Genomic DNA, 24254 nt, shown 5'->3' with positions numbered 1-24254 from the left:
CTAGCTCCTAATCTTGATTGGAAAATCAAAAATTAGGAATTTTATTTTCATCGGTATACTTACGGTATATTTTGAACATGAGCGCGTCTATTCCAGTATTTTTGTGAGGGTCACACTGTAAGCCAGAAACGCAACGTTTTGTACCATAGTTACAAGAGAAGTCGGAATCAAAAAGCCATTGAAACACACAATTTTAATGCCGGAATATCAAGCTATTTAATCCATTAAAAACACTCATCTCGCATCGGGCATAATAATCCAAACATAATTGATTTTATGTTTATATTTGGGTGCAGTGCGCGTTTGAGTCATTGTGTGTGTTGTGTGCGTTCGTGCGACGCCCAAGAGAGCGTGAGAGAGAGACTTGTGTATGTGTGCGGGCGATGCTTTGCATTCCACATAAACAAATTTGAATTACAGCAAGAGTTCTTGAAGCAACTTAAATTAGCTTAATTCACGATCAGGCCCAGACCCAAGATGTCGTACTCAGCGGAGCGTTCGCTCTCCTATCTTTATCCTTTTGCGATCGTGTCCTCTGTGATCTGCTGCATCACCTCGGCTGTGGCATGGTCACATTGGCGTTACGTACTGAACGCCTGTCCTGACACAAACTGCGGCTGCGTGCTGCATAGCCGAAGCACCTACAACAGCTTTGAGGGCGGGAACATCGCCTACTGCCACTATGCCACCTACGGACTGCTGCTGCCCCTGATCTTCGCAGTGGTGTTGGGTATCTACCATGGCTATCGGATGTGCATTGGGAAGGGTCAGCGCAAAGTGGGCACCAGCACCATTCGGCAGCGGTGAGTATTCTAATTCGAGTGTGTCTGGGGGTCAAGTGGGTTAATCGGCAGCAATAGCTCGCCCCACACTCCACTAATTAGGTCTTATGCTAATGGAAGATGCCGTATACGTTTCTGCCAGGCGAATAACTAACGCTTTTCAACCATTTCAATTAGTTTCTTTAAATTTCGTTTCGTTCTGTGCCGCCCAACCCCCTGTATAGATCCGGCGACATGATTGTGGTCACCACTGAATCCGATCTAACTCCCGATGGTCTGTCCCCCTACTACTGTGAGTGCTTTGCCAACAACGGATCCAAAAACGAATATATCCACTAGATTTGTCCTTTTTTTCAGGGCTTCCTGCCACCGTCATTTCGGTGATCATGGCCATCTATCAGCTGGTCTACGCCTCAGTATTTACGGATGGATTCGAGGTGACATGCAAGCAGTACCGCGAGTCCTTGCTGAAGGAGATCCAGGGGGTGGGAAACATTGTGCCCGTGCTCAAGTCGCGTCTGTCGTGCGCAGCCATATTCGATTTCATGGACTTCCTAGTGGAAAGCATCTCGTATGAGCGGCGTCGCTATGGACGCATCAACACCGCTGCCTGTCTGTACTTCACATTGATCTTTTCCTGGCTGGCCCTCTTCGCCTGGCTGTCCATTTGTGTGATCAACATTGTCAACCTGCGACGCACTAGGGCTGCCAGGGTTTGAGGAGAGGAGCACATCTAAAGAGCTGATAAGAAGTATCAACAGCGATCAACATGACGCATAACAAATCAAAAACGGAGCCATTCCCAACGCACATTCGCACCATTAAACATATTTAAACATAGTTTTATCCAAACGCCACTTATTTATTAGTTCGAAACATACTGCAACGTCCACGGCTTAAGCCGCCATAAACACATTGTACAAATAATTGTATGAACAACAAGTTTATACTAAATACTAAAATATATTTTAAAGTAACCTGAATCGACTATTTAAGATTGCTTCTTAATTGGTTTATGTTGACAAAGGGTCCAAATGGACAAATAAGTGAATCTCTCTTCCCGATCTACCAGATGTGGATTACACTGTGGATTAAGAATAATTTTATTTTTGAAATATTAAACAGGGATAGCAATTATCGCAAAACAGTGCTATAACTGAGTCTGGTTCCGGATGCTGGTTCCGTCTTTGATTTGGCGCCTGCACTAACGAGTGGCATTAGCTCCTATTTTTACTTACCAGCATTCGTTTTTTTGTATGAAAATTTGTTTAAATAGGGTGGGGTTAAGTGGACTAAGTGGGTTTTTTTTCGGTATATTTTAAAAAGTACATGGTATATTTTTTTTATTTCGGTATATCGATAAAACCACTGCTGCTGACGTGCCTCACCGAATTTGTTTACGTGAAAAATATTAAGTTCAAAGGAGAAAACCTAATAAAACATGCTGGAAATACCAACGCATATGGTAGGTGTAATGGTCAGAGAGTTTTTATCCTAGTTTTTACTAAACTATCTCCGCCCTGCGCAGGACTTTGTGGGCCAAGGCAAGGCTGAGCGCTGGTCACGTCTCATCATCACATTATTCGGCGTTGTGGGCCTGATCTACGGAGCGATTGTGCAGCAGTTCTCACAGACGGTCTATGTCCTGGGCTTGGGTTTTCTGTTGTCCTCACTGGTAAGCCATTGGCTCACAATAGCTTATTAATTGCGTACTAATCAAAAATGAAACCCAATCAGATCACCATTCCGCCATGGCCCTTCTATCGCAACAATCCGCTGAAATGGCAGAAGCCGGTCATCACGGAGCCCAAGCCACAGAGTGGCGAATCGAGTGATGAGGGCAAAAAGAAAAAGAAATAACGATTCCAAGCTAACATAAGTTTAACCTGTATTTCTCCCGCATAATAAACACTCTCTTCTCATACTAAATCGGACGTCGATAGGATATCAGATCGTTGTGGTCATAGTACTTGTGAATGAGATCATACATATTGGCAAAGAAATACAAGAGATTGTCGTACTGTCCGTTGTATGGCGACTCTCGCTGAACATCCTCCGGCGGGGCATCTCTTGTCAGCGGCGCCGCCAGTTGGTGGAAGCCCTCGGTTATCTCTAGGTTGTCTAGTCCTCGGTAGGCGGAATTGAGGCCCCAAGCATTAACGTGGACTTCTAGCACAAACTGATGAATGGCCTCGATGGTGGCCAGGTACCAACGCGGGCTGCCACGCTGATAACGCCAGAACTGCGACAAACGGTTCTGGAGGACGACCGTGCGCAGGCCCCTGACCCGTTCATCCGCATAGATGCCGCGACTCTGATTCCAGGTGCTGTCAATAAAGACGGCTCGCCGAACGGGCAGGTTTCCATACGTATAGCTACGCTTAGACATGACCTCTGGTTGCGTCTCCAAAACCTCAATCTCGTCCATGCGACGGCGTAGCATTGTGCCCATGTGATGTCCTTTGGGCAGGCCATAGTTATCGTCGATCTTCAGCTGGACATTTCGCTGGAATAGCTGAGGCACCGTGAGACTCTTGGCACTGGGGAAGATAAGCACCACGTCCTCCTCCAGGCGGTAGTCGGGAATATCCGGAAACGTGTGAATTCGCACGTGTTCCGGCGACAGGACGGCAGCATGTATGGCCGTGCTCTTTCCATCGATCTCCTTCTTGTGCTTGATGATGTCAATCTGCAATGGGAGCCCTAGGCGGGGCAGCACCTTCTCAAGCTCCCCCACTGGTATATGGCAGCTGTAGCAAAAGAATTTCCGCGAGCGGCTGCAGCGCCGGCACGTGTGCCGTCCCTCGATGGAGTCCAGCACAGTGTGGTCCGCGATCCGCATGTGGATAAAAGGATATTTTCGTTGCCGAGTCTGGGCATCAGCGGGGTGCGCCATGGTCTATGATTTTCGCATTAAAAAGTATAACAATTAATACACAAATGATGGCTTCAGTGCTGCCAACTTTTCATTAGGAAAAAGGCTGTTTCTAACAGCTGTTCATTTATTCGTTTGCTTTTTTCAAGACAAACCAGCATCTGTGTTGCGAGAATCAGCTGTTTTCAACCAGGGCTGCAGTTTACGCAAAAAGCAATTGCAAGCGAGCACCCCTGATATTTTCTATTTATTCAATGAATCCGTAAAGTGAGCAACTCCCCGTAATATGAAAGTAAACCCTCGCTCCTTGCGTGGAGTCCGCGAGTGCAACAGCTGTGGAGCCATCAACGGCAATCGTGCGCAGCTCTGCAACAACGCCGCCTGTCCACAAAACAAGAATGTGCTCGATGTGGTTTCTCTGGTGTCACTCAGCGCCGGGTCAACCATCTGTTCGTTGCGCACTAAGGTGCGAGAGACACCTAGAAATTTCGTGGTGATCCAGGATGTTACTCTATCGCTGCAGCCGAATGCTGCTGTGGTGTTTAGCAAGGCCATCTGCTATGTGGAGACCTGCAGGAACGCCAGCGCCATCGATTGCCAGCATGTGAAGGCTTGCCGACAGCTTGGATCGGCTATACCCATGGCTCAGGTGTACAAGGTTTCGCGGGAGGTACTATGGAATTTAAATATCGGACAGGAGCAGAAGCAGCAACTCTGGCAGCAGTACAAGTTTGCCGAGGAGCAGGAACAGCTGCCGGCAGTGCAGCGTCTGAATGCAACAACCTTTGCGGTAAAATGCGAGCGCTCGGATTCGTTTCCGACTGCTAGGCTGCATGTGACGGCCCTGGCCAACGGCGTATCCCCCAAGAAGGGTACCAATGCCTGTGCCTGTCGCAAGCTGAAGATAATTGTGGAGCCAGACAACTCGCTGGTCATGCAGGACGAGATCTGCGATCACTTGCTGTTGGTGCTAGCTGGTATACTCAGCTCGCCGCAGGGCAAACGAGTCTATGGCAACTTCACCAACAGCCTAAAGACCTTTTGGATGCCATCCAGGCTGGAGACGCCGCTGGGCGAGGGCACACAGGAGGATTTACGTCTCAGCCTGAGCATGGTCGATGAGTTTGATCCACAGGTGGATATACTTGTGTTTGGCGATCATCTTGATGTGAGTACATGTGCAGCCATAAAGAATACCGTAGCTAATGTTCCATCTTGCAGCTGCCCCTGCCAGACCTGTCCGATGGCGCGTTCAACTTGGACAGCATGCAGGCAGCCACAAGCAACCACAGCACCAGCAACAGTAGCAGTGCCCTCATCCACTATGCCAATGATTCGCAGCTCCTATCGAACTGCGATTTGTTCGCCGAGCCAGAGGAGCAGCACATCCAGCTAACGGACTGCAATATCGAGCTAATGGATCAGTATCAGCCCACGAATCAGATTGATCTTGACATCGAGCTGCCAAGTGAGCCCTACAACCGACTTACCGCTCCTTCCATTTTTTCGGAGACGACGCCAGCCGTTGTCGCCGAACAACTGCCGTCGCTTGAGCTGCCTACGATAGCGGTGGTCAAGAAGGCCATCAAGGCAACTGAAATCGTAGACGAGGTTAAAAGCCGCAAGCAACCTCCTCTTCCTGCCAAACGTGATTTGATTGTCAATAGACCGTCATCGCCGGCCAGCAAAAGTCTGTGTGTGGATGCTGACGTGCAGCCAGCGTTGGCCTATTCGGCTTGGCTGGACCATGTGATAGAGCTACTCAATGATTGCCTGGAGCCAGTGTGCACCACCGAGCCAGGGCTCTCGACACGCTCCATACAACAGAGCTTTCATGTGCACAAGGTAAGCTGGATTGCTAAAATCAATCTAATTCTAATGCTGCTCGTCTTTTGTCGAAATTTTAGGAGACCTTCTCGCACTTTTGCAAAAGCTTCAGTGCTGGCATAAAGAGGCGTCCCGTCCACGAGGTTGCTAAGATTGCCTCGGGAAAATACAAGGGCTTGCCCAAATACGTTTGGCATTTCACAGCTGGTCACACGGTTACGCGCATCTTCAGCACCTCTAACGTCGGTAAAGAACAAACTTAATGCTATCTTCGGTGCTCTAATGTGGATATTTGCCTTCCATAGATTAAAATTCAGCTTTCGAGCTGCTTTGAGCGTCATGAGGATGGTTACTTTTTGCCTTATGTGCGGCCACCCATCGAGCAACTGGTCCAGGGCCAGCCCAAAAAGCGTCAAATTTATACCAGGCTGAATCTGTGGGTGGCTAAAATTGTGTTGGAATCCGGCCTTCTGTTATCCTGGACCCCGGATGTGTTGCCTCGAAGCCACTTCGGCCTCATGACTGTGGAATTTACGGTGGAAACACGTTCACCCAGCTAATGTTAGTTGCAATTTGATGTTCTTTATTTTTACGCTTTATCATATTCTGTATCTTTTATCAGTAGCTCTATAATCTTCCGCTTGCATCCATTTCAACTTTGCATTAACTTACGATTATCTTAAGTGTACATATACATATATATATATATATATCGCAAGACATACATATGTATAAACCGACAATGCCTCAATGCGATTTCCGTTTATCCATCTTAATGCGCCACTACAAGCTTTGGGAAAGATGTCATCCCATCTTCTATGGCTCTTACTGTGTGTGGGGGGGTCATGGGCATAACCTTAAAATCTATGGTCTTCCTTTGGATAAGGGGGAGTATTCATCATCTATACGCTTAGCTATAAGATCGTGGGCATGCTTCCTTAAGTTCTCGCTACATTCAGCTTTTTCTCACGAATCTTTTCGATTTGTTGTATTTTTTTTTGTTTTTTTTTTTTTAATTTTGTTACGCTTAACTTTGACATTCATCACATTTATAAATTGCATAACACCGTCAATTAGATAATCTGTTGTAGTTTTTCAATTAGTTTTCATTTGTAATTTGCTTAGTTTTGTTTTTGTGAAGGTAGTTTAGTCGTGGAAAGGTTTCCATTTGCTCGAAAAGTGTGTGCAGTTTCGTTCAGTTTTGTTTTTGTGATGTCTTTTTAATCTTTTGCTTCTTCACAATGCTGCAGACGAAGCTTTTCCTTTGGCTGTCATGTGCATAACGCATACATCAATATGTACACAATCCATATACTCGTACCATAAATTTACATATTCATACATATATAAATATTTATAGTTTCATATAGTTTATAGTTTACGTACTACTAATCTTGTGTTTAACAGTTAAAATGCGTAGTTCCTCAAGTGTTGGTATCGGAATATTATGATTCTTTTGTTATAATACAGATGAAGCATTTGTTGTATGAGAATTTACCTTAATCTTAATTGGTTTGCCTTCGGAACAGAATCTCACAAAAATTGGTCATTATTTGGTTAATATGTAGAGCGATCTACACTGTGTCAGGGTGACAAATGATTGAGGTGGCCCTGATCTCGCTTCGATAAGATCCTGTTTGAAAATTAGAAACGTTGAATTGTCCCCTCCCCAACCTCCTGGCCTCATTCAAAAGCCTCACTCATCCAGTAGTCTAACTACATACGTTCGAGAGGGGCGGACACATGGATAATTCTAGAGGAAAACTGAAATACCATTGACTCCATTCATTTACATAATCAGTAAGTATACATGCTTATTCAAGTTAAAGTGTACAAAAAACCAGTCTTTAAAACATTTTTTCCCTTCTCTTCCTTTTTTCTGATCAATATTTTACACTAAAATGTAAAAATATATCCTAATTTTCTTTGCTCTTTACGTGCTGTGGGGGTGTGTATGGTGACAGAGGGACTAAAGAACTCTTCCATCTATAAGATCAGATACAAAAGTATCGCTCAGTTCCACATCACACACACACACACACACCACAGCATACTTATGGCAATTCAGAGTGCATACTTTAGAGATAGGACTACATTTATCCGTATTATATCCGAGGCTAACTTTTAAGAACTGTACAGAATAATATTACGCTGTGAGCCAAATCTTTGTGTGGGCCTATCAATAGGGTTACTCCTTAAATGCATTAAATGAAATAACGAAACAATATTTCCTTGTGAATTTTTCTTTCAATTGTGGCATTCGTGTTGTTCACATAAGTCGTATATTTTAATAATACTTTGCTTGCGTTTATTTTTTAGTTTTACACTTAGTTTATCTCGATTTGCATTCGTTTTTACAATATTTATAGCTTAAGGAGGCTTACAACTAGTTGATTTCTTGCAGCAGTTCTTTGCCAAAGTTTTATTTACAATCTTAACATGACGCTCTTCTTGTGCTTGGTGCCTTTCGTAGAAAGTGAGATTGGGATGTTGGGATTTACAGTGATGTGTGGGTGTTGTTGCGGCTGTGGGGTGATGTGATCCGTGCAAAGGTGCGCTTGATAAATCTGTATACTCTATGACAATAATTCGTTTTCTTGCCTACTAAATTCGCAATTCATTTTTAGCTAGGGTTTTGCTTGAGTTGGTTTGTTATTTCTATGTGTATGGAAAAACAGGTTCGAACAAATTTGTATGGAGAGAAAACAGAAAAAGTTGTTTGTTAAAATATACTAGGACGGACACTGAATCAATTTGAAATGCAAAAAGTGCTTCATCATCTCGGACATTAACAAATAGTTAGTACTTTAATAGAAGCTCTAATGGGGAGCTTAATAAATCATGGCACAAGTGTGTGTGCAGCATTAACCTGCATTAATGAACTACTATCAATTAATTATATATCCTCGCATGTACCTGTATCTATGCCTAAAGTATATAAACTCGTAAACGATGAGACAATTATTTGTTTTACTATAGTTCTACTCCGTTCACTTTGTGCATTTTTCTACGTTTCTTAATATCGCATTGCAATTACTCTTTTTTTTTGTTTTTTTATCTCTCTGTTTGAAACTATTTGCTTTACTTTTTTTGTCGACTTCTTTTGGATTTTTTTGTTCTTGTGACTTAATGTATACATATATAAAATATTTATCGTAAAATCCGCCTGTAAATCTGGTGTACACAAATTATAAAGAGGGTAAATAATTTAAATAGTTTGTAGAGTATACATTTGGAAAGTGTGACAACTAAAACACAAATAAATAAAATTAATAAAACATGAGCTTAGTAGGCGAATGAATAATTTTTGGACAATGCGCTAAACGCCTTGCTTTCGACGACCTAAATGTTAATAAATACATTCCTATGCATACATACATACATACGTAATTGTAGAGTCTGTTAATTGTAAATATTTTAAATTGTATCTTTAGTTTAGCCTACAATATCTAAGTTTTGAGCATCTGTCGCTGCTGCATTTGTGACATTGTTGTTCATCGTTGTTGCGTTTGTAGTTGTAGAGTCAGGCGTTGTTGGATTCATCAGTTCACCAACCGAATTGGAGTTGAGATGAGGATGCATGTTGTATTGTTGTTGCAGTTGCGTTTGTTGTTGCATCAGTGCCAGCATTTGTTGTTGCCGATGTTGTTCAAAGTTCAGATCGAGTTCATCGAGCATCGGCGTCAGTTCAGTGTTCACCATATGAGCAGCATTATTAGTAACAGTATGGAAATTGGCATTAGTATGGGTTAGATTTGTTGGGGATGCAGTGAGTATGGTTGGTATTGGTGTTGATGTTGGTGATGCAGTGCCTGTTGTTGCAGTGCCACTTGGACTGGGCATATCTCGCTGTGATGGTGGTGACGGTGGTGACTGGAGTTGGACTGTGGGTGGTGATGGTGATGGAGATATTGGTGGTGGTGTGGATGTAATGGATGTTGGAACAACTGTGGGCGGTAACAACGTTGAGATGGGTAAGAGGCTGGGATTAGTATTGGTGGATGAATTGGATGCTGTCTCATTCAGTTCACTATGACTACGAGTGGTCTGATTTTGTGGTTGTGGTTGTGGCTGTGCTTGTGCGAGTGCTAGAGGCTGCTGTTGCAGCTGTAGCTGCAAATGTTGTTGTTGTTGCTGATGTTGTAGGTATTGCTGTTGCTGCAGCAGCTGCTGCTGCTGGAGTATGATATGCTGTGGAACATTACCATTGCTGCATATTTTGCTATAGAGATCCGGCGTGGCCGTTGTCACATCCTCGAATTCAGTGCGTAGCGCCGTGCGCTTCAGCAGATTCAAATTGCCAGGCAAAAATGAAAGTATATTGTAGATAACGCGTATGTCCTCGCTGGATGTCCACACCCCGGGCCGCTTATTGTGATACAGCTTGGCATACTGATATACATTCGCTGTGCTGCAGTATTCCATCTCAATGGCCAGCGATGAGATGGCACAGAACGTGCACGCCTGCGCCCCACCGTACCTAAAATAAATAAACACAATAATGCAGAAACTGATGTCAGAAATAGAGGGCAATGTGTTTACCTGTCTACTATAACAATTGGTCCATTGCGATAGTCATTGCAGCGCTCATGGACATCCACAATGAAGTCGTATATACTGTTCGGATTGGACATCTCAGGCCAGCTGGGACAGTGCAGCATCTTCACCGTCAGCTCATAGTCATCCTGTATCGACTGAATGACAAAGTCCCGAGTCACATAGTCGCTCTTGTTCGTCTTGTTCAGATATTTCACGCGATAGTGATCGCTCTCGATGGGCGTGGCCTCATCCGGCCAGAACTGGGAAAAGTTCTGTGGGTAAAAAATGGTTTTAAAATCGTAGAGAAATTATTCGATTATTCGATTGACTTACTATATCATCGAGAGAGGAGAGCAGCACGACTGTCTGTGCATTGTGATCCCAGACCATTTGCCAGAAATCTTTTATCGTGTGGGCCATTGGATGCTGTGTGACAATGAAGTCCCGAAGCCGCCGGAAGCCGTGCAGCCACGAAGCGTTGATGTAGTCGCTGCCATCCTCACCCGGCTTGGGGGTGAGATGCACCCGACTGCCCTCGATGGGGAAGATGGCACCGCGATTCTTGATCGAGTTGACCTGCTTCATGGCCGACGCAATGTGTATGTCCTTGGGCTGGAACTGAATAATGTTCTTGTACTGCTGCTCCAGATACGGAGTGCAGTTCCTCAGCTCCTCGACCTGATCGCTCGCCAAATTGGTTTCGCCCGAAGCAATGGCCTCCACGAGTGCGTCGTGCAGGAATATATACTGCTCCTCGGTCTGGACAAGGAAATTCCGCTGAGCACGAATGTGACGCAGAAAACCAAACACATTCACAATCGATTTCTGTTGGATCTGCTTGAGCATGGCGTCCAGGACGATGTAGGTGCCAGTGCGACCAACGCCAGCGCTAATAGAAGACGAGAAAAAAAGTTAGGGTTAAATTGGGGCTTCAAAATGTGGCGTGTATGGACTCACCTGCAGTGCACAACAATAGGACCAGCCTCGGCGGGATTGGCAGCCGAGGATTTCTTTACGAAATTCAGCACGGGCAACGGATGATCCGGTGTGCCATGGTCTGGCCAATTCGTATAGTGATATTGGTAGACAAGCTTCTCCGTATTGCACTGCTTCTTTTTCTTCAACTGAGGGGGAAATCACATCAATTAGTTATATGAAACACCAATAGGCGTGAGGAGAACACTCACCTTCAGATGCTTGATCTGCAGCGTACGAACCGTGTACGTGGACATTACCTCCTCCTCGATAAGCTTCACCTGAATGACACCATAGGTCTCGACGCCATCCTTGGGCCAGTACATGTCGCACTTGCGTCGGCCGCGCTCCACCAGATTCGTGATCATCACAATGATGGCCACCCGCTGCTCCCAGATCATGCGCCAGAAGCAGTCGAAAGTGTCGGGCAGGGGGCCCTGGGTGCCAATGAAGGCATGTGCCTTCTGGTAGCCGTCAATGAAGTTGGCGTTGATGTAGTCCAGGTTCTTCTTCTGTCCTGGCGTGGGATGCAGATGGACGCGACTGTGGTCGTCTGTGTGGGACCGATGGAAAAATGTACTAAGATGGTGCTCATGCTTTGCCAATCGATTCACTTACAGGCTGTGATGTTCAGATAGCGATTTTTGCGCTTGTTCTCCGGGTGCTGGGAGTGCTCGCAGGGCAGGTCTTCGCTGATGCACTCGTTCTGAATGGCCTCGTACTCCCGGCTGAAGCCAATGTCCCCATCCGCGTGCAGCGAGGCCACATGCTTGGAAAACTCATTCACGGGCACGGCGGCACGGATCTCATCGCCAATCTTTACGGGCACCTCCCAGTCCACTTGCGGGGCATTTGGATGGTGTGGCGGATCGTCCAGATAGTAGTAGGCGGCATGGAAGCACTTTCTGCTGAAAGTTGATGGTAAAAAATTCAAGTGTTAATCAAGATTGTTAGGGGCTCTCATTTCTGTCGTAATCTTATTGGAACAGCAGCAACTGTGTCAGAATTCACACTGACCAGGCACCAAAGGACTGTCCCTAGATTCTTTTCTATTCAAATGACGGAGCTACTTTGTAAATTCTATTTCAAAGAGGGACATTTTCTTTGCAAAACTTTTTAATGCTATAAAAAACAGCTGCAATCAGTTATGCCAGAGTCATCAGCAAAAGGTGTCAGGTGGGCGTGGCTGCGTGGCATGCTCTTAACAAAATCAAAATGCATAAATAAGCAGACAAGCGAGAGTAGGGTAAGAGGGGTGGGTTGAATACGGGTGCCTGGTCAGCGCACTAATGGCATTCAGCTGCAGCCAGGCATAAAGGAGTAATTCTATGACAGAAATATTCATTCCATGGTCTATGGTGGCGCTCCTTGAATGTCATCATCATCATCGTCATCCTTTTGGCAAAATTGTACAAGTTTTGTGCAAATCTGCTTTAAATGAGTGACACAAAGGCAAAAGGTGGCCCAGGTGAGCATTATTATTGCTCCTTGTTCAATTTCAATACGAGATTAACTAAACCCCATCCACCCCCATCTTAAGCACCATCCCCAGGACACAAAAATTTAGGTTAAGTTTTGTAATTGGCTTAAGCGATTACAAGGAGAGCAAAACTTTTTCTCCAGGCTATCGTACTACACTCCAGATTGAGAGCGTAAGTGATAGAGAGAAAGAGATAGAGAGTGCAAAGAGCGGAGAAATCGGAAAGCTTGCATAGAACTTGCCAAGTTTTCCGAAACTTTTCAGCTTGCAGTTGCATGCAGTTGTTGATGTTGTTTGTTCTTCTTGCTGGTGAATATTCTGCAGCTGGATTCTAGACTTGGGTGAAAGTGCCAGCCATAATGGGAATTGAGTGGCCCAAGCCATAGAAACTTTTCACTGGGTTTTCCCCATTACAGTGTTTGCAGTGGTTCGTTGCATTTTATAAAATGCGGTTACAGTTCTAAGAATTTGCTCCGCTGATATGATATTCTGAAAACGAGTTTTGAATCGCTTTTAATTTTGAAATTGACAATTGATCGGATGGGCGCCAAACGGAATTACCTACCCAGCTAATTCTGTCAGATTACGGAATAAATAAATAAATGTAAGTGAATCTTGCTAAAAACAGTTGGCCGATTACCCTTAATGCATTGGTTGCCAAGCTGTCTCGATCAGAAGACGATGACTATGCTTATCTATTTGTATTTGTGTTTGTATTGTGGTTCTAATGCCAAGTGCTGATAGCACATTTTTTGTTTTATACAATTTGTGTGTCTCCCTCAATATTTGGTCGGTGTCCCTCTTAGAACCGGGCTGACACAGATCTGTCACTCTAAGCAGTTCCCCAGAATTCCCCATAGCTCCCACAATATGCCATTGTTTACACAAAGAAGTTTTGGAGCATAAACAAAAGTTGAGCGTTTTACTGGGAAGGGAATCATCGACAACATTCATAAAGTTACCAATTATTCTTATCAAAAGCACAGAGCACTGCCCAAAGCAGCGAATAAGAATTCAGCTTATTGTTTATTAGGCCGTGTCCAAAAAAAAAAGTGTAAAAAACCACATTTTATGGAATCTATTTACATATGTTTTTCTTGCTTCCAAGTTCGAACTCCGTCTCCCCTCTTATTTTTACACTAGAATATCTATCTCCGATTCCTGTTGTTGTTTATCAACGACTTTTGTTATTCTTGCGGCTCTATTACGCACCGCAATTTATTTATTTTGCCTACTTCCGTTTCGGTTTCTACCCATTTAATTTATGCATCTGTCTTTGACTTCTCTCGAGATGCCTCTCCTTCTGCCCCACCTCTGCAGCTATCTCAATCTCCAGCTTCTGGTTTTTTTTCGTATGGTTTTAGCACACACGTGAGAACGACGCTAAATGACCCACAGACTTACGTAAACCAATTTCCACGTTGCGATTTACGCCGCAGCAGGCTTGGCGACGATGTTGTTGGAGTCAGCAGCATTGGGCTGGTGGCGTTGCCGCAACCGCCGCCGCTGCCGCTTCGACTGAGCTTTTCCGCGCCACCTGACATGGTCAGCTGGGGTGAGGTGAGCAGTGCACTGAGTTGCAGTGCGTTTGTGTGTGTGTGTCTCTTCTCTACAATTGCATGGCAGTGCTTACATATTTACACACAAATTACGTCATACTCCGCAATGCAGGCCTGTGTGCCGCCGGGGCACTTGCAAAATTACGAGACTCGTACGCGAAAACGACGCAAAAACACACACAACACACACACACCACGCTGCCTATTGAGGCTTTCGTTATGACGCCACAAAAAATCCAACACGGCGGAAAAACACAAACTCGCTGTATGGCTTTTTAGTATGTTTGCGTATTGATAAGGTACTAGAAGGGTTTTTCCTTTTGGCCAAGCTCGAAGCGCAAGCGAAACCAGTTTGTTCAGTTCAGAGGCGCGTGTTTGTGACAAATGAAAATCATGTCAATAAGAGATCGGCGCAGTGCCAAAGCTTTTTTTCAGCTGCCGCTGATCTTTTGCCCTAGGCGAGAAAAAGAGACGGCAGAGCAAGAGCGAACGACGCGTGCGAGAGCGAGCGCACATTGAATAAGGTTGAGCTTTCAGAGAGATTGCTGTTCTGAGAGCGAATCAGCTGTTCTGATAACAACATATGCACGTTCTAGTCGGACTTCGTTTAAATTCAATTGATTTCAATTTTTCGTAGCTTATTCCAGTTGCAGTCTGATAAATTCCCGTATCTTATCTCCCTTCCAGCTCGTATGTGACTTTGAATTAACCTTCGCACTTGCATTGATAATACAAATTAATTATAATTAACACGTTCTTTTCAACAATCTCCATATTTCTACCGTCTCCACGAATCGATTTGTTGTTTACAGGAAAGCTTGCTTAATTGTACAACTTTTGCTGTTGTTGCCTTAGACATCTCTCATCAATTAACGAATTGAGGAACGCATGGAAAAATACTTGTTGCCATATAAAGAATTGAAATGAATGTGTGTTCATTTTGTAATTGATGGAAAGTCACTACAGTATTTCCCAAAGCCAGTTGATACCGCAAAGCATTTATCTGTTTTAGTCACCGATACTCTTGATAAGTCATTGTCGGGTGGGGAGGAAACTTCAGCCACAGCCCACTCAGCTTTTTTCCTTGCCAGCCACCTACCCCGCCTCCGCACCACTTCGAATATTTCCATCGCTGTCATGAAATGAAACTTTTTGGCAAAAGATGCCAGTACGATGCCGAAAACAATTTCATGTCAGCCACGGCTAGTCTATTTTTGGCATAGGGAAAAGTTCTAGAGGAGAAACCATACACACCACGACGGGTTGGGCAAATAAAGCCGTCGACACAAGAACTATGTTCCCAAACTGCATAAAATACGGAAAACTAACACACACGAGTCCCCAAGCGATGAGCCACAGAAACAGAGGGAAAAGCTTTCCCTTTTCTCTGATGTTGTTGAATGAATTAGTATCCAAAAGTTTGACATAGTAATACTCTGTGTATAAAGATACTCGTAAGTAGCACCATTCTTTTTCTTTTTTTTAAATACTTAATTATTCCTTATGATTTATACTTGTAATTATATTCTGCTTACAAAGCGTCTAGACAGAAATTAAAAAATGTTCGAGCAGAACTTTTGTAAATCGAATTGGGTGCCTATCAAGCGTTTACTTAAACTCCAAAGAAATTTTATTGTAAGCAGTAACCATTCCAGCGTTAGGGTCAGGGTATGGAAGATGCGTATCGTTGCTAGCAGCAAATTGTTGTAATAAAAAATTCCTACTGAATTTGCACTTACTGGAAACCCCGCCAGGATTCCATGTGACTATAAACTGGAAGATGGACTTCAACCGATTTAGTTAACTTCTCACACTGTGGAACAGTTATTGAAATAAATCCTCGGCCACCAAGTGGGTTTCTGCTAATTACTCCTCCCAGTACCCATTCTCCCGCTAGTGGCTTCTAAAAACGTTGATTAGTGCACTGAATATGTAAATTATTTCTCTAAGAGCCGCGCATCCAGCTATGCACACATTTTTCTCGCCCGAACATAAAACAAAACAAAATTTAACCCTTTTCCATGGTTTTGCTTCATTTTTTGCCCGCCTGGCTTTTGCTCTTTCCTTTGGGTTCCACTTTGCTCTGAATTTTTAATTTGTTTGCATTGAAAAGGAAATTGTAGAAATTCGCTTTTGTTTGCTTAATAAAATATAATTTTTTCCGCTCTAGAACTTGGGAAACTTGAAGAATGGGATGCCACCACTCTTCGGATGGCCCCATGCTCCTGCTCCACCCCACATTCTCCTTCCCACAGAGAGTACGTTTATTTGTAAAAAATAAATAAAATGGCATTAATTTGTCGAGCAACTCGAAAAGGGGCAAATTGTGGGGCGGAGTGGTTCGGATCGGGTTGGGGAACTTTCCTTTCGCATATTCGCGCAGCATACAAAACCGCTTCGACAGAAAATATGTAAAAATCTCTGCCATTGATGTTGGGAAAAGCGCTTTTCACTTTCTTTGCACAATTTGTCGTCTCAAAGAGTGGCCGGGCCGGGGTGGTATAGGGGTGTTGCCTGTGGCTACGGTCGGATCCGGATGCGGATACGACCAAGACCTGGACCCGGCTTGGGTGTGGATCTGCCTGTCCTGTGCTAGGCACCCGGCAATGGGTTAACCACTTTTACATTTAATAAAGATTTTAAGTAACTTAAAATTGTTTTGCTTGTCTTTGTCTCTGGCATCGTTTCTTCTTGGCTTCTTGTTTTTGCGATTTGAATTTTAATTAACATTTCCAGTGAATGTGCCAGGGTACACTCGTGGACAAACAAAATCCCCTGACAAGCCTGCGGTATCTGGTTGCTTTTCGCTTCCCCTTTGAGGAAGGATACGCCAGTTATTTCCTTAATTATGGATCACAGTGAGAGGACACTGGAAAAGAATTTTACACTCCTTTCTATTTTTTTCGTCTTTCTGTTCATTCGTATTTTTTTACGGCAGAACTATTTTTTTAAGTTTTAAAAACTGTTATTTTTTTAAGCTTTTTTCAGGGCCTATTTAATTAAATGAATTGGTTTGCACATTAAAGTAAATGAAATTATATGCCAATATGGAAGGTAGCTACAGAATTCCATGGAAATGTTTTCTTTTTATACTTAATTTTTTGGCCTTTTTGGTCTCGTCAGAGAAATGCTATTATCGCCAGACGGAGTTGACTTGATTTCTTGCCTTGGGTTATTTTTATAACTCAATCAGAATGGTGGAGGAGCAGCAGCACTTTGACAACACACAATTCTCCGACTTTATTTATGGAACTTTATGTGACTGTCTGAAGGAGAACGGCTGCTGTTGCCACTCCTGCACTTGTTTCCCATTGAGTTCGTTTATATATGTATGAGGAATATCGAAGGGGAGAGCATAGAACGCAACTTACCTCCACAAGAAGAAGGCCATGATGATGAGTATGATGCCGAAGCAGCTGAAGATAATGCCCACCAAGACGGCCAGGTTGTAATCATTATGGGATTGACGAAGCAGTGGCTGGAGCTTTTCGCAGTTCGGCTGGAGTTGGATCTGAATAAAGATATAAGAAAAAATAGGTGATATTACTGCGTGCGTGTGTGCCACTTCCTCTCTATTGTCAGGCCTTATTTTTATTGTCCTTTCCCTCCCACATTGTTTATTTTTTTCCCTCTGTTTCTTTCTGTCCTGTCGTTTTTTTAGTGGTATTTTTTTTTCGGCGAAGAAAAAGTATTTAAATGAGCGCCATTTGCAGAGCTCTGGTGGTGTGCTCTGGTACGGAAAGCGGAAGCGGACCATGTAAATGCGGCCAAAAGGTGCAGGGCCACTTGAAATTCAGGCAACAACAACAAAGAAATCCACCAACAGCAACAGGAACAACAATGAACAATGAATTATGAATGAGTGGTGGAGGGGCAGGTTGGGGCGAGAGGGGCCACAAAAATATTGCTGCATACTTATGAGGGCGTGTCGCTGCGGTTTACTGTTCCTCTGCCATAAAATACACTGAGAAAAATAGGAGACATTTCGGCACAATAGCGAAAGCTTAGTTTTTTCATTATCCAAAAATGCAATGTATGATACCAATAAATATTAGACGACTGCTAGGGCTGTGCCATAGATTTAAAGGTTCATCAAAGCATGTCCTATTTTTCTGTGTGTACTCACCCATCTACGGGTTGAGGTCAACTAAATTGCTATATTTTTGCCACAACTTCAGATTATATTTTATGCATACAAGAAAGTTTATGGAGGGTGCTCCCCTCTCCCCATTGTTTGTTCCGGGTGAAATGTCATTAAGGATGTTGTTATGACAGGCTGAAAGAGTTGCTGTGCTGTTGCTTTTGTAAGCGGATCGCAGCTAGCCACAAATGAGTGGGCGTGGCCATTGTTGTACGTCATTAAATGAGCATAAGCCACTCATTACGCATAAGCCACGGGGGCGTACCTAACCACCTAACCACCACCGAACATGTCTCAATAATGCATGGGCGGAATAATAGGAGAGAGATAGCCTCCCGGCAGAACTTTGTCAGTTATTTATGCATATATATTGCCATATTTTCCCTTAGACAGGAAGAGAATATTCAAGTGAGTTCAAGGAGAAGCCAAGGAAAAACTAGAAGTAAAACAGCCTGCTACTCTTTTGGACATGTAATCTGATATGGAAACTGACAACGCCGACGCGTTGCCAACTTTATGGCATGCCACGCCTGTGCCGCTATCTCCATGCTGCATTTTTGGCCAATTTCAAAAGAAAATACCAACTTTTTCACAGTCATGTGTCAGGTGTAGGTTGCACATACACATTCATACATATCTATGTACATATGTAAGTGCGCTTGCTGGTGTGGTGTTTTGATATCTTTATCTTTATACGCTACTTACAATCCTTGATTCTGAGAATTTGCCCAAGACTATTTTCTTTGGATTTATGACACTGAATGTTGCCGCTGCCACTTTGACCTCGTAGTACGAATTGGTTGTTAGATTCTGCAGAATCATCTGTGGTGAGAAATAAGAGAAAACAGAAATGGAGTTAGAATTGCAGTGCATTTAAGGAATAATTGATTATAATAAATATTAAGTGAAACCTGTGTATTCTGTGTGTATTTCTTGTTGTAACAACAGCCATTATTTAAACTAGTTTTTTCTTGTTAGAATGCTAGATATCCAAAAGCCAAACTCAGATTGCATTTATTGTTTTTTCCATATTTTAAAATAAATAAAAGAAATTTCTAAGATACATGAAATTCTATGCTCAAATACTTGACTTATTCAGAGCACGATACCATTCAGCCCGCATAATATGGAAAGATGTATTGGCATTAAAATATGTACATATGTTTACAAGTATCGTGCACATTCATATCTGTAAGTAACACACAAATACAATGGATGGATATACAATAAAAATGATTTCCACTCCTGTTGTTTAGTTCCTCAACAAAAGCTTGTTTGCCGCTACAAAATATTTCAATTACAAAAATATTTGCAACTGACCGAAAAAAAATGCATACGAGTTACAGATACCAGATAAAAGATAGAGTGGGAAAATACATAGTTAACGGAAGAGGGAGAGAGAGAAACGGGAAGGGGAACTTTACTGTTTTAGATGTGGGAAAGGAGTCGTGGGCAGTGTATGATAAAATTTTATTGTTGCGAAATTTGTTTGCTCTGTCACATTCCCCGCGACAAACTTTTACATTTTTTAACTTTTCCCACCGCGCTAAATAAAAAGGAAAGACCCGGCACAAAGGCGTTTTTATTTCATTTCTTTGTTTTGTGCAGGAATAACAACATAAATTTAATTTATTTTCTGTGCATGTGTGTAGTGCTAGGCACGGAACGGCCCTATCTATTGTGCATGGGAAAAGGATCTGCAGCTGAGCTGCAGACGCATACACGTGTATTACCGTGGTTGGTACCAGTACCAATATTCCCTTTTGCGTGCTGTCTGGTGTAGAGGTGTGGCCGTGTGCTGGGCAATGGCTAGCTACAGTTTTTGGCCCCAGCAAAAGCCCCAATGGACGCGAGTGAATGCATTTTTTCGACATGGAAATTGTTCGAAGTTTTTACAGTAAAGCCGGGTATCATGCACTGCGGAAGATCAATATCGAGAGCGTGATTGGACAGAGAGAACAGCTAATATACAGCTCAGGAATATTTGGTTGACAATTGCTCCATAAAGGCATGTCTCTAGAACTCGAGAAGTAATTGTCAACCACAAATCCTGATCTGTGTATTAACTGTTCTCTCGGTCCACATCGAACCATCGATAAGAATATGTGGATTTCGTTCAGGTTGCTAAATACTCGACAAAGGTGTTTTTTTTTAGATGGAGTTTCACAGGAATTTGTAGTTCCAGCAGTTCTGTATACCCGGCTTTACCGTCACACTTTTCCCTGCCAACCCACGAATACATCCGCGTGGCTGTCTTTTCTGTATGCTGTTTGTTGCATAAAAATGCAATTATTATTGCCAGCATTTTATAGTCGACTCTTTTATCGAGTGTTGTGTGCGGGGCAGGCGGACTATGCATATCTGTTTGTATTAGGCAGTTTATCATAGAAGTTCTCGTTTTTTAAGAGGGTCCCCGTCCAAATGGCCGCGATAAGCCAGCACGATTGACATATATCAAGGCATGGCAGCGAATAAGGCTAAAAAAAAGTGGCAACATCAAACTGCCCTAACTTGGCAAAAGCAATGAAAATGCTGCTAACAATGACACAAAATGCTGGCAGAGTTGTCTGCCCACGCTAGAGATGATTTATGGGATCCAGACTCCCATCATTCATTCTCTGTACTTACCGCCGTTTCCAGTTCCTTGGCCGAGGCATTGATCCGTATATCCCGATGCGAATCCTGTCCCGCCAGGCGCGTTTTAATGACATAGAAATCGATCGTGTTGTAGAACTCGTAAGGTCTTCGCCAGCGTATCGTTATGGATTCCTGGGAGTGGCATGTCAAATTCACAATCGCCGGCGCACTGGGACCACCGACATCGGTGCGCTGGGCAATCTGGTCGGAGGGTTCGCCCTCGTTCTTGGTGGTAAATGCCTTAACAATCACACGGTAGTCGGTATACGGTCCTGTAAGATATACAAATAATGTTTATTTATTTGCATTAATATATGAGTGTATGTGATTTCAGATTTATGAAGCCGTTTAGTGGTTTCTGTGGGCAGGGAGGGCAAGGGGTGGCCGTTGATTTGCCTCATTTGCAGTTGGGTTCGTTCAGAAGCGGCAGTTAAGGATTTTATACTCGTAAATGCTTCGACAACGCAATGTCAACTGCATTCATACCGAGTAAATTATATCGTAGGAGCACATGGCATGTGCAACTATAAATATGTACGAGTATGCATCCTCCAGAGAGATGTGCGTGCACCTTTTCAGGGCTCATTATGAGACACGTCACCGCATGTCAGGGAGCAGAGAACACAACGGTGACACGACGGCTCCATTGGCGGCGGTTGCTGTTCGGCTTTATAATTAAATTTTATCCAACCAAAAAAAGGAATACTAGGGACAGGAGAGTGGCAACAATGGAGCGATTTTTCATGCAGTGACGGAATAAAAGAACGAATTAAAAGCGGCCTGGCGCTGATCTGGCGCTGAGGTGTCAGCTTAAATTGGATTTAATTAACAGCAAGAACTGCTGACATCTACTTGGCTTAAATTTGGAAATAATTAAATGTTGCCAGGCAGCCCAAAACCTGCATGCCTGCATGCCATAAACATTGCATTGGCCCAACGCACAAAAAAAAAGAAGTCTTGGAAAATGTTGGGTGTATGTCAGAGTGTGTGCGAAACTTTGTGGCAGATGTTGCAGCAGGTGCGGCAGCTACAAGACCTGCAGCACCTGACTCGCGTATAATTAAATTAAACAAATGGGGGCTGGGGCTTCACAGCTGCAGCTGCCGCTCCATTCCGATGCGGGGCATAACTTTGTTGCAAGTTAATTGCATCGCTCGCAGTGCCCCGATCCCACGCTCCCCTAAGTAGCTGCTAATACCGCGGTACCTCTGCGCTTCTTCGAGTATGCCACCAAACATTTTAGAGCCGTATCTTAGGCATGCTGATGCTCCTTTACAGCCGTTGGGCGTCGACGTGGGGATTGGGGATTGGAGCTGGCGCGGGGGGCACGGTGCGGTGCTGTGCGGGTGTACAATTATAAGCGTCAAAAGTTGTTAACAAACAAAAAGTGGCAAGCGAGTGGCAGCAAGCACTTGAAACTATTTAATTACAAAGCGGCTGGCAAACAATTTGACTCGGGCTTCAATTAGAGGTAATAATAGCTTTGGCCTCCACGCAGTGGGAGGTGGCCTCCCAGCGAGGTGCTCCATTGGTATTCCCAGGAAGTGGAAGGTTCAAGGGGTTTTTTTGATGGAGGTGTAGGCGGCCGTTGTTCCGGCCTGCAGGCGTTCCAACTTTCAAGTGCCTCGCGTTCCGCCATTGACTGCTGCTTGACAGTTTGATGGCTATGGAGATGGGCCATGGGCGATGTGCGAGGTGGATGATGATGATGATGATGACGATGATGGCCAGAAACAACAAAAGACTTCTTTGGCCGTGACTGTACTTTTCCGGTTAGCTATAGAATATTCTAAAGTGAAACTTACGCAAATTCTGCAGCTCAAAGTGTATGAGGGTTTCCACCGAATTCCGCGAGTTCTTCACAATCTCCACGCCTGTCTGGTTGTCGTGTATGTGGAAGACATGGTAGCCGGCTATGGCACCGTTCTGGTTCTTTGGCGGGTGCCATGACATCGTGATGCTGTTCGCGGACACATCCAGTACGGTGAGATTCTGGGGTTTGCTTGGCACTGCAAAGAGAAGGCAACAGAAGAGAGGTTGGCATGAGGATGAGTATCAAACAGGAAAAAGTTAAATTTGCTCAAGTTCTTAGGACATGTTCGGGTTGCATACTTTTCGGCTCAGAGCCACAAAAGTTAAGCAAACAATCCAATAAGAAGGGGCAGGGTAGGGCAGGAAAGAGTATCGACTAGAGGATACCCTTTGATGAAATGTTATTTACACGTGTAAGCTCTGCTTTTTCCTTTGATTTGTCTTGTCTACCAGACAGACATCCCTTTAGTCATATGCTTTGAGTGCGTAAGAAGATGTTTGCAAAGCTTTTGAGTCATCAAAGGCTACACTGCCGAAATTGTGCACTCAAATTGTAGCCGCAGAGTAATCATGAATTGGTTTGAATACTTAGCGGGGCAGGCACACACACGAACACACAGATTGGTAGGAAACGCCACGCCGGATGACGCCAAATGACAATGCATAAATAATTTATTAAATAACAAAACAGAAAAAGAGAGAGAGAAAAAAGAGAATCAAATAGAAGCGGAATCAAGCGGAAGAGTAGGAGGAGAAGTAATCGCAGCGAACGAAAGAAAGTAAAATAAATTGAAATGAATATTTTTCAGAAGCAGATAAAACAATTTATATTCAAATGGCAGGCAGGGACATGTGTGTGAGGGGAGGGTAGACTGCTGCAGGGAAACAAAAAATTATATATTCAATTACGAGAGCAGGGGGAGAGCGGGGTGGATGGCGGAGGAGCAAAAGAATTGGCGCAAGTAAAGCGCAACGTAATCGAAGCGCATAAAGAAACGGAAATGCGATTGCTGGCAATTTATTATGGCCTGCACTTTCCACTAGGGCAACCCTCACAGACACACGCAAACATATACGATACAGATACACACAGGCACACACACATATGCAAATGGTGGCTTATAATCCAAGGAAACCAAACGGATGCAAGAGCTCTCTAGCAATAATTTCATTTGCAAGCCAAAGGACAACACTCGACCATGTGTGACAGCCAAAGGGGTTGCTCTCTTTGTATGCGTGTATCTGTGTGCTTTTGTCGGTGTCCATGTGTGTGTGTGGGTGTGCAAGTGGCAAAAAGCACTAAATGGTAATTTATTTTACTAATACAACAAAAGCCCTGCCAGAAGGGAGAGGAGAGGCAGCAACAGCAGCAGCAGCCAGAGCAAAAACGTTTTGCAATCAAAAGAACAAATGAGTGACCCGAGGGCGGGGCCCCAGCCAGCCACTTGACCCAACACAGTGGGGCCATAAGACTTTTTCCATGCAAATGCGATAAAGCTTAACAAAACACCACATTCTCACTCCCATTTTGCCCCTTTTACTCTGTCTCTCTCTTCTACTTCTCCTGCTCCCACATGTGGGAGTAGGGCTCTCGCGGGACCAGGACACATGGGCACTTGGCTATGGC

General features: G+C 43.9%; 5 protein-coding genes across 12 annotated transcripts in view; 3 read left to right on the top strand and 2 right to left on the bottom strand.

Moving 5' to 3' along the window:
* Nucleotides 1-113: 113 nt before the first annotated feature.
* LOC117898160 lies at nucleotides 114-1559 on the top strand. Its single transcript, XM_034807368.1, has 3 exons — nucleotides 114-803; nucleotides 1007-1074; nucleotides 1140-1559. The coding sequence occupies exons 1-3, from the start codon at nucleotides 478-480 to the stop codon at nucleotides 1499-1501; spliced, it is 756 nt and encodes a 251-aa protein (XP_034663259.1). The 5' UTR covers nucleotides 114-477; the 3' UTR covers nucleotides 1502-1559.
* A 549-nt stretch (nucleotides 1560-2108) lies between these two features.
* Nucleotides 2109-2711, top strand: LOC117898161 (signal peptidase complex subunit 1). Its single transcript, XM_034807369.1, has 3 exons — nucleotides 2109-2247; nucleotides 2311-2457; nucleotides 2520-2711. Exons 1-3 carry the CDS (start codon nucleotides 2224-2226, stop codon nucleotides 2640-2642), a joined length of 294 nt encoding a protein of 97 aa, XP_034663260.1. The 5' UTR covers nucleotides 2109-2223; the 3' UTR covers nucleotides 2643-2711.
* LOC117898159 (DTW domain-containing protein 1) lies at nucleotides 2646-3716 on the bottom strand. The gene has a single exon (XM_034807367.1). The coding sequence runs from the start codon at nucleotides 3676-3678 to the stop codon at nucleotides 2707-2709; it is 972 nt and encodes a 323-aa protein (XP_034663258.1). The 5' UTR covers nucleotides 3679-3716; the 3' UTR covers nucleotides 2646-2706.
* A 162-nt stretch (nucleotides 3717-3878) lies between these two features.
* LOC117898157 lies at nucleotides 3879-6968 on the top strand. Of its 2 annotated transcripts, XM_034807362.1 has the most exons (5): nucleotides 3879-4825; nucleotides 4879-5502; nucleotides 5565-5726; nucleotides 5790-6045; nucleotides 6955-6968. In XM_034807362.1, exons 1-4 carry the CDS (start codon nucleotides 3944-3946, stop codon nucleotides 6042-6044), a joined length of 1923 nt encoding a protein of 640 aa, XP_034663253.1. In that variant the 5' UTR covers nucleotides 3879-3943; the 3' UTR covers nucleotide 6045; nucleotides 6955-6968. The 2 variants fall into 2 exon arrangements, with proteins under 2 accessions (XP_034663253.1, XP_034663254.1); XM_034807363.1 differs by lacking the exon at nucleotides 6955-6968 and having other exon boundaries at nucleotides 5565-5730; nucleotides 5790-5931.
* A 1004-nt stretch (nucleotides 6969-7972) lies between these two features.
* Nucleotides 7973-24254, bottom strand: part of LOC117898154 (tyrosine-protein phosphatase 99A) — a 112840-nt gene continuing 96558 nt past the window's right edge. For 3 of the 7 annotated variants that reach the window (XM_034807353.1, XM_034807356.1, XM_034807355.1), the window contains 10 exons: nucleotides 22621-22824; nucleotides 20807-21087; nucleotides 18884-19000; nucleotides 17409-17548; nucleotides 11617-11906; nucleotides 11211-11551; nucleotides 10981-11147; nucleotides 10357-10912; nucleotides 10027-10295; nucleotides 8903-9964 (listed from right to left, as the gene is read on the bottom strand). In XM_034807353.1, coding sequence (XP_034663244.1) covers nucleotides 8920-9964; nucleotides 10027-10295; nucleotides 10357-10912; nucleotides 10981-11147; nucleotides 11211-11551; nucleotides 11617-11906; nucleotides 17409-17548; nucleotides 18884-19000; nucleotides 20807-21087; nucleotides 22621-22824 — 3410 coding nt within the window. In that variant the 3' untranslated portion in view covers nucleotides 8903-8919. Of the gene's footprint in view, nucleotides 9965-10026; nucleotides 10296-10356; nucleotides 10913-10980; nucleotides 11148-11210; nucleotides 11552-11616; nucleotides 11907-13882; nucleotides 14094-17408; nucleotides 17549-18883; nucleotides 19001-20806; nucleotides 21088-22620; nucleotides 22825-24254 lie in introns of those variants that run through there. The other 4 variants (XM_034807354.1, XM_034807358.1, XM_034807357.1 and 1 more) reach the window with 3 other exon arrangements.

Source organism: Drosophila subobscura, chromosome O (assembly GCF_008121235.1).
Source record: "Drosophila subobscura isolate 14011-0131.10 chromosome O, UCBerk_Dsub_1.0, whole genome shotgun sequence".
Classification (NCBI taxonomy): Eukaryota; Metazoa; Arthropoda; class Insecta; order Diptera; family Drosophilidae; genus Drosophila; species Drosophila subobscura.
The sequence above is the reverse complement of the archived record's forward strand: the minus strand, read 5'-3'. Positions and strand labels throughout refer to the sequence as shown.

Bases quoted from the DNA above. Each gene is read 5' to 3' on its own strand.
- LOC117898161 (XM_034807369.1), top strand. From the start codon at position 2,224: ATGCTGGAAATACCAACGCATATG. The intron at 2,248-2,310 runs GTAGGTGTAATG...CGCCCTGCGCAG, and splicing joins TGGAAATACCAACGCATATG to GACTTTGTGGGCCAAGGCAA. The intron at 2,458-2,519 runs GTAAGCCATTGG...AAACCCAATCAG, and splicing joins GTTTTCTGTTGTCCTCACTG to ATCACCATTCCGCCATGGCC.
- LOC117898160 (XM_034807368.1), top strand. From the start codon at position 478: ATGTCGTACTCAGCGGAGCGTTCGCTCTCCTATCTTTATCCTTTTGCG. The intron at 804-1,006 runs GTGAGTATTCTA...CCCCCTGTATAG, and splicing joins ACCAGCACCATTCGGCAGCG to ATCCGGCGACATGATTGTGG. The intron at 1,075-1,139 runs GTGAGTGCTTTG...CCTTTTTTTCAG, and splicing joins TGGTCTGTCCCCCTACTACT to GGCTTCCTGCCACCGTCATT.
- LOC117898159 (XM_034807367.1), bottom strand. From the start codon at position 3,678: ATGGCGCACCCCGCTGATGCCCAGACTCGGCAACGAAAATATCCTTTT.
- LOC117898157 (XM_034807362.1), top strand. From the start codon at position 3,944: ATGAAAGTAAACCCTCGCTCCTTGCGTGGAGTCCGCGAGTGCAACAGC. The intron at 5,503-5,564 runs GTAAGCTGGATT...TCGAAATTTTAG, and splicing joins AGAGCTTTCATGTGCACAAG to GAGACCTTCTCGCACTTTTG. The intron at 5,727-5,789 runs GTCGGTAAAGAA...TGCCTTCCATAG, and splicing joins GCATCTTCAGCACCTCTAAC to ATTAAAATTCAGCTTTCGAG.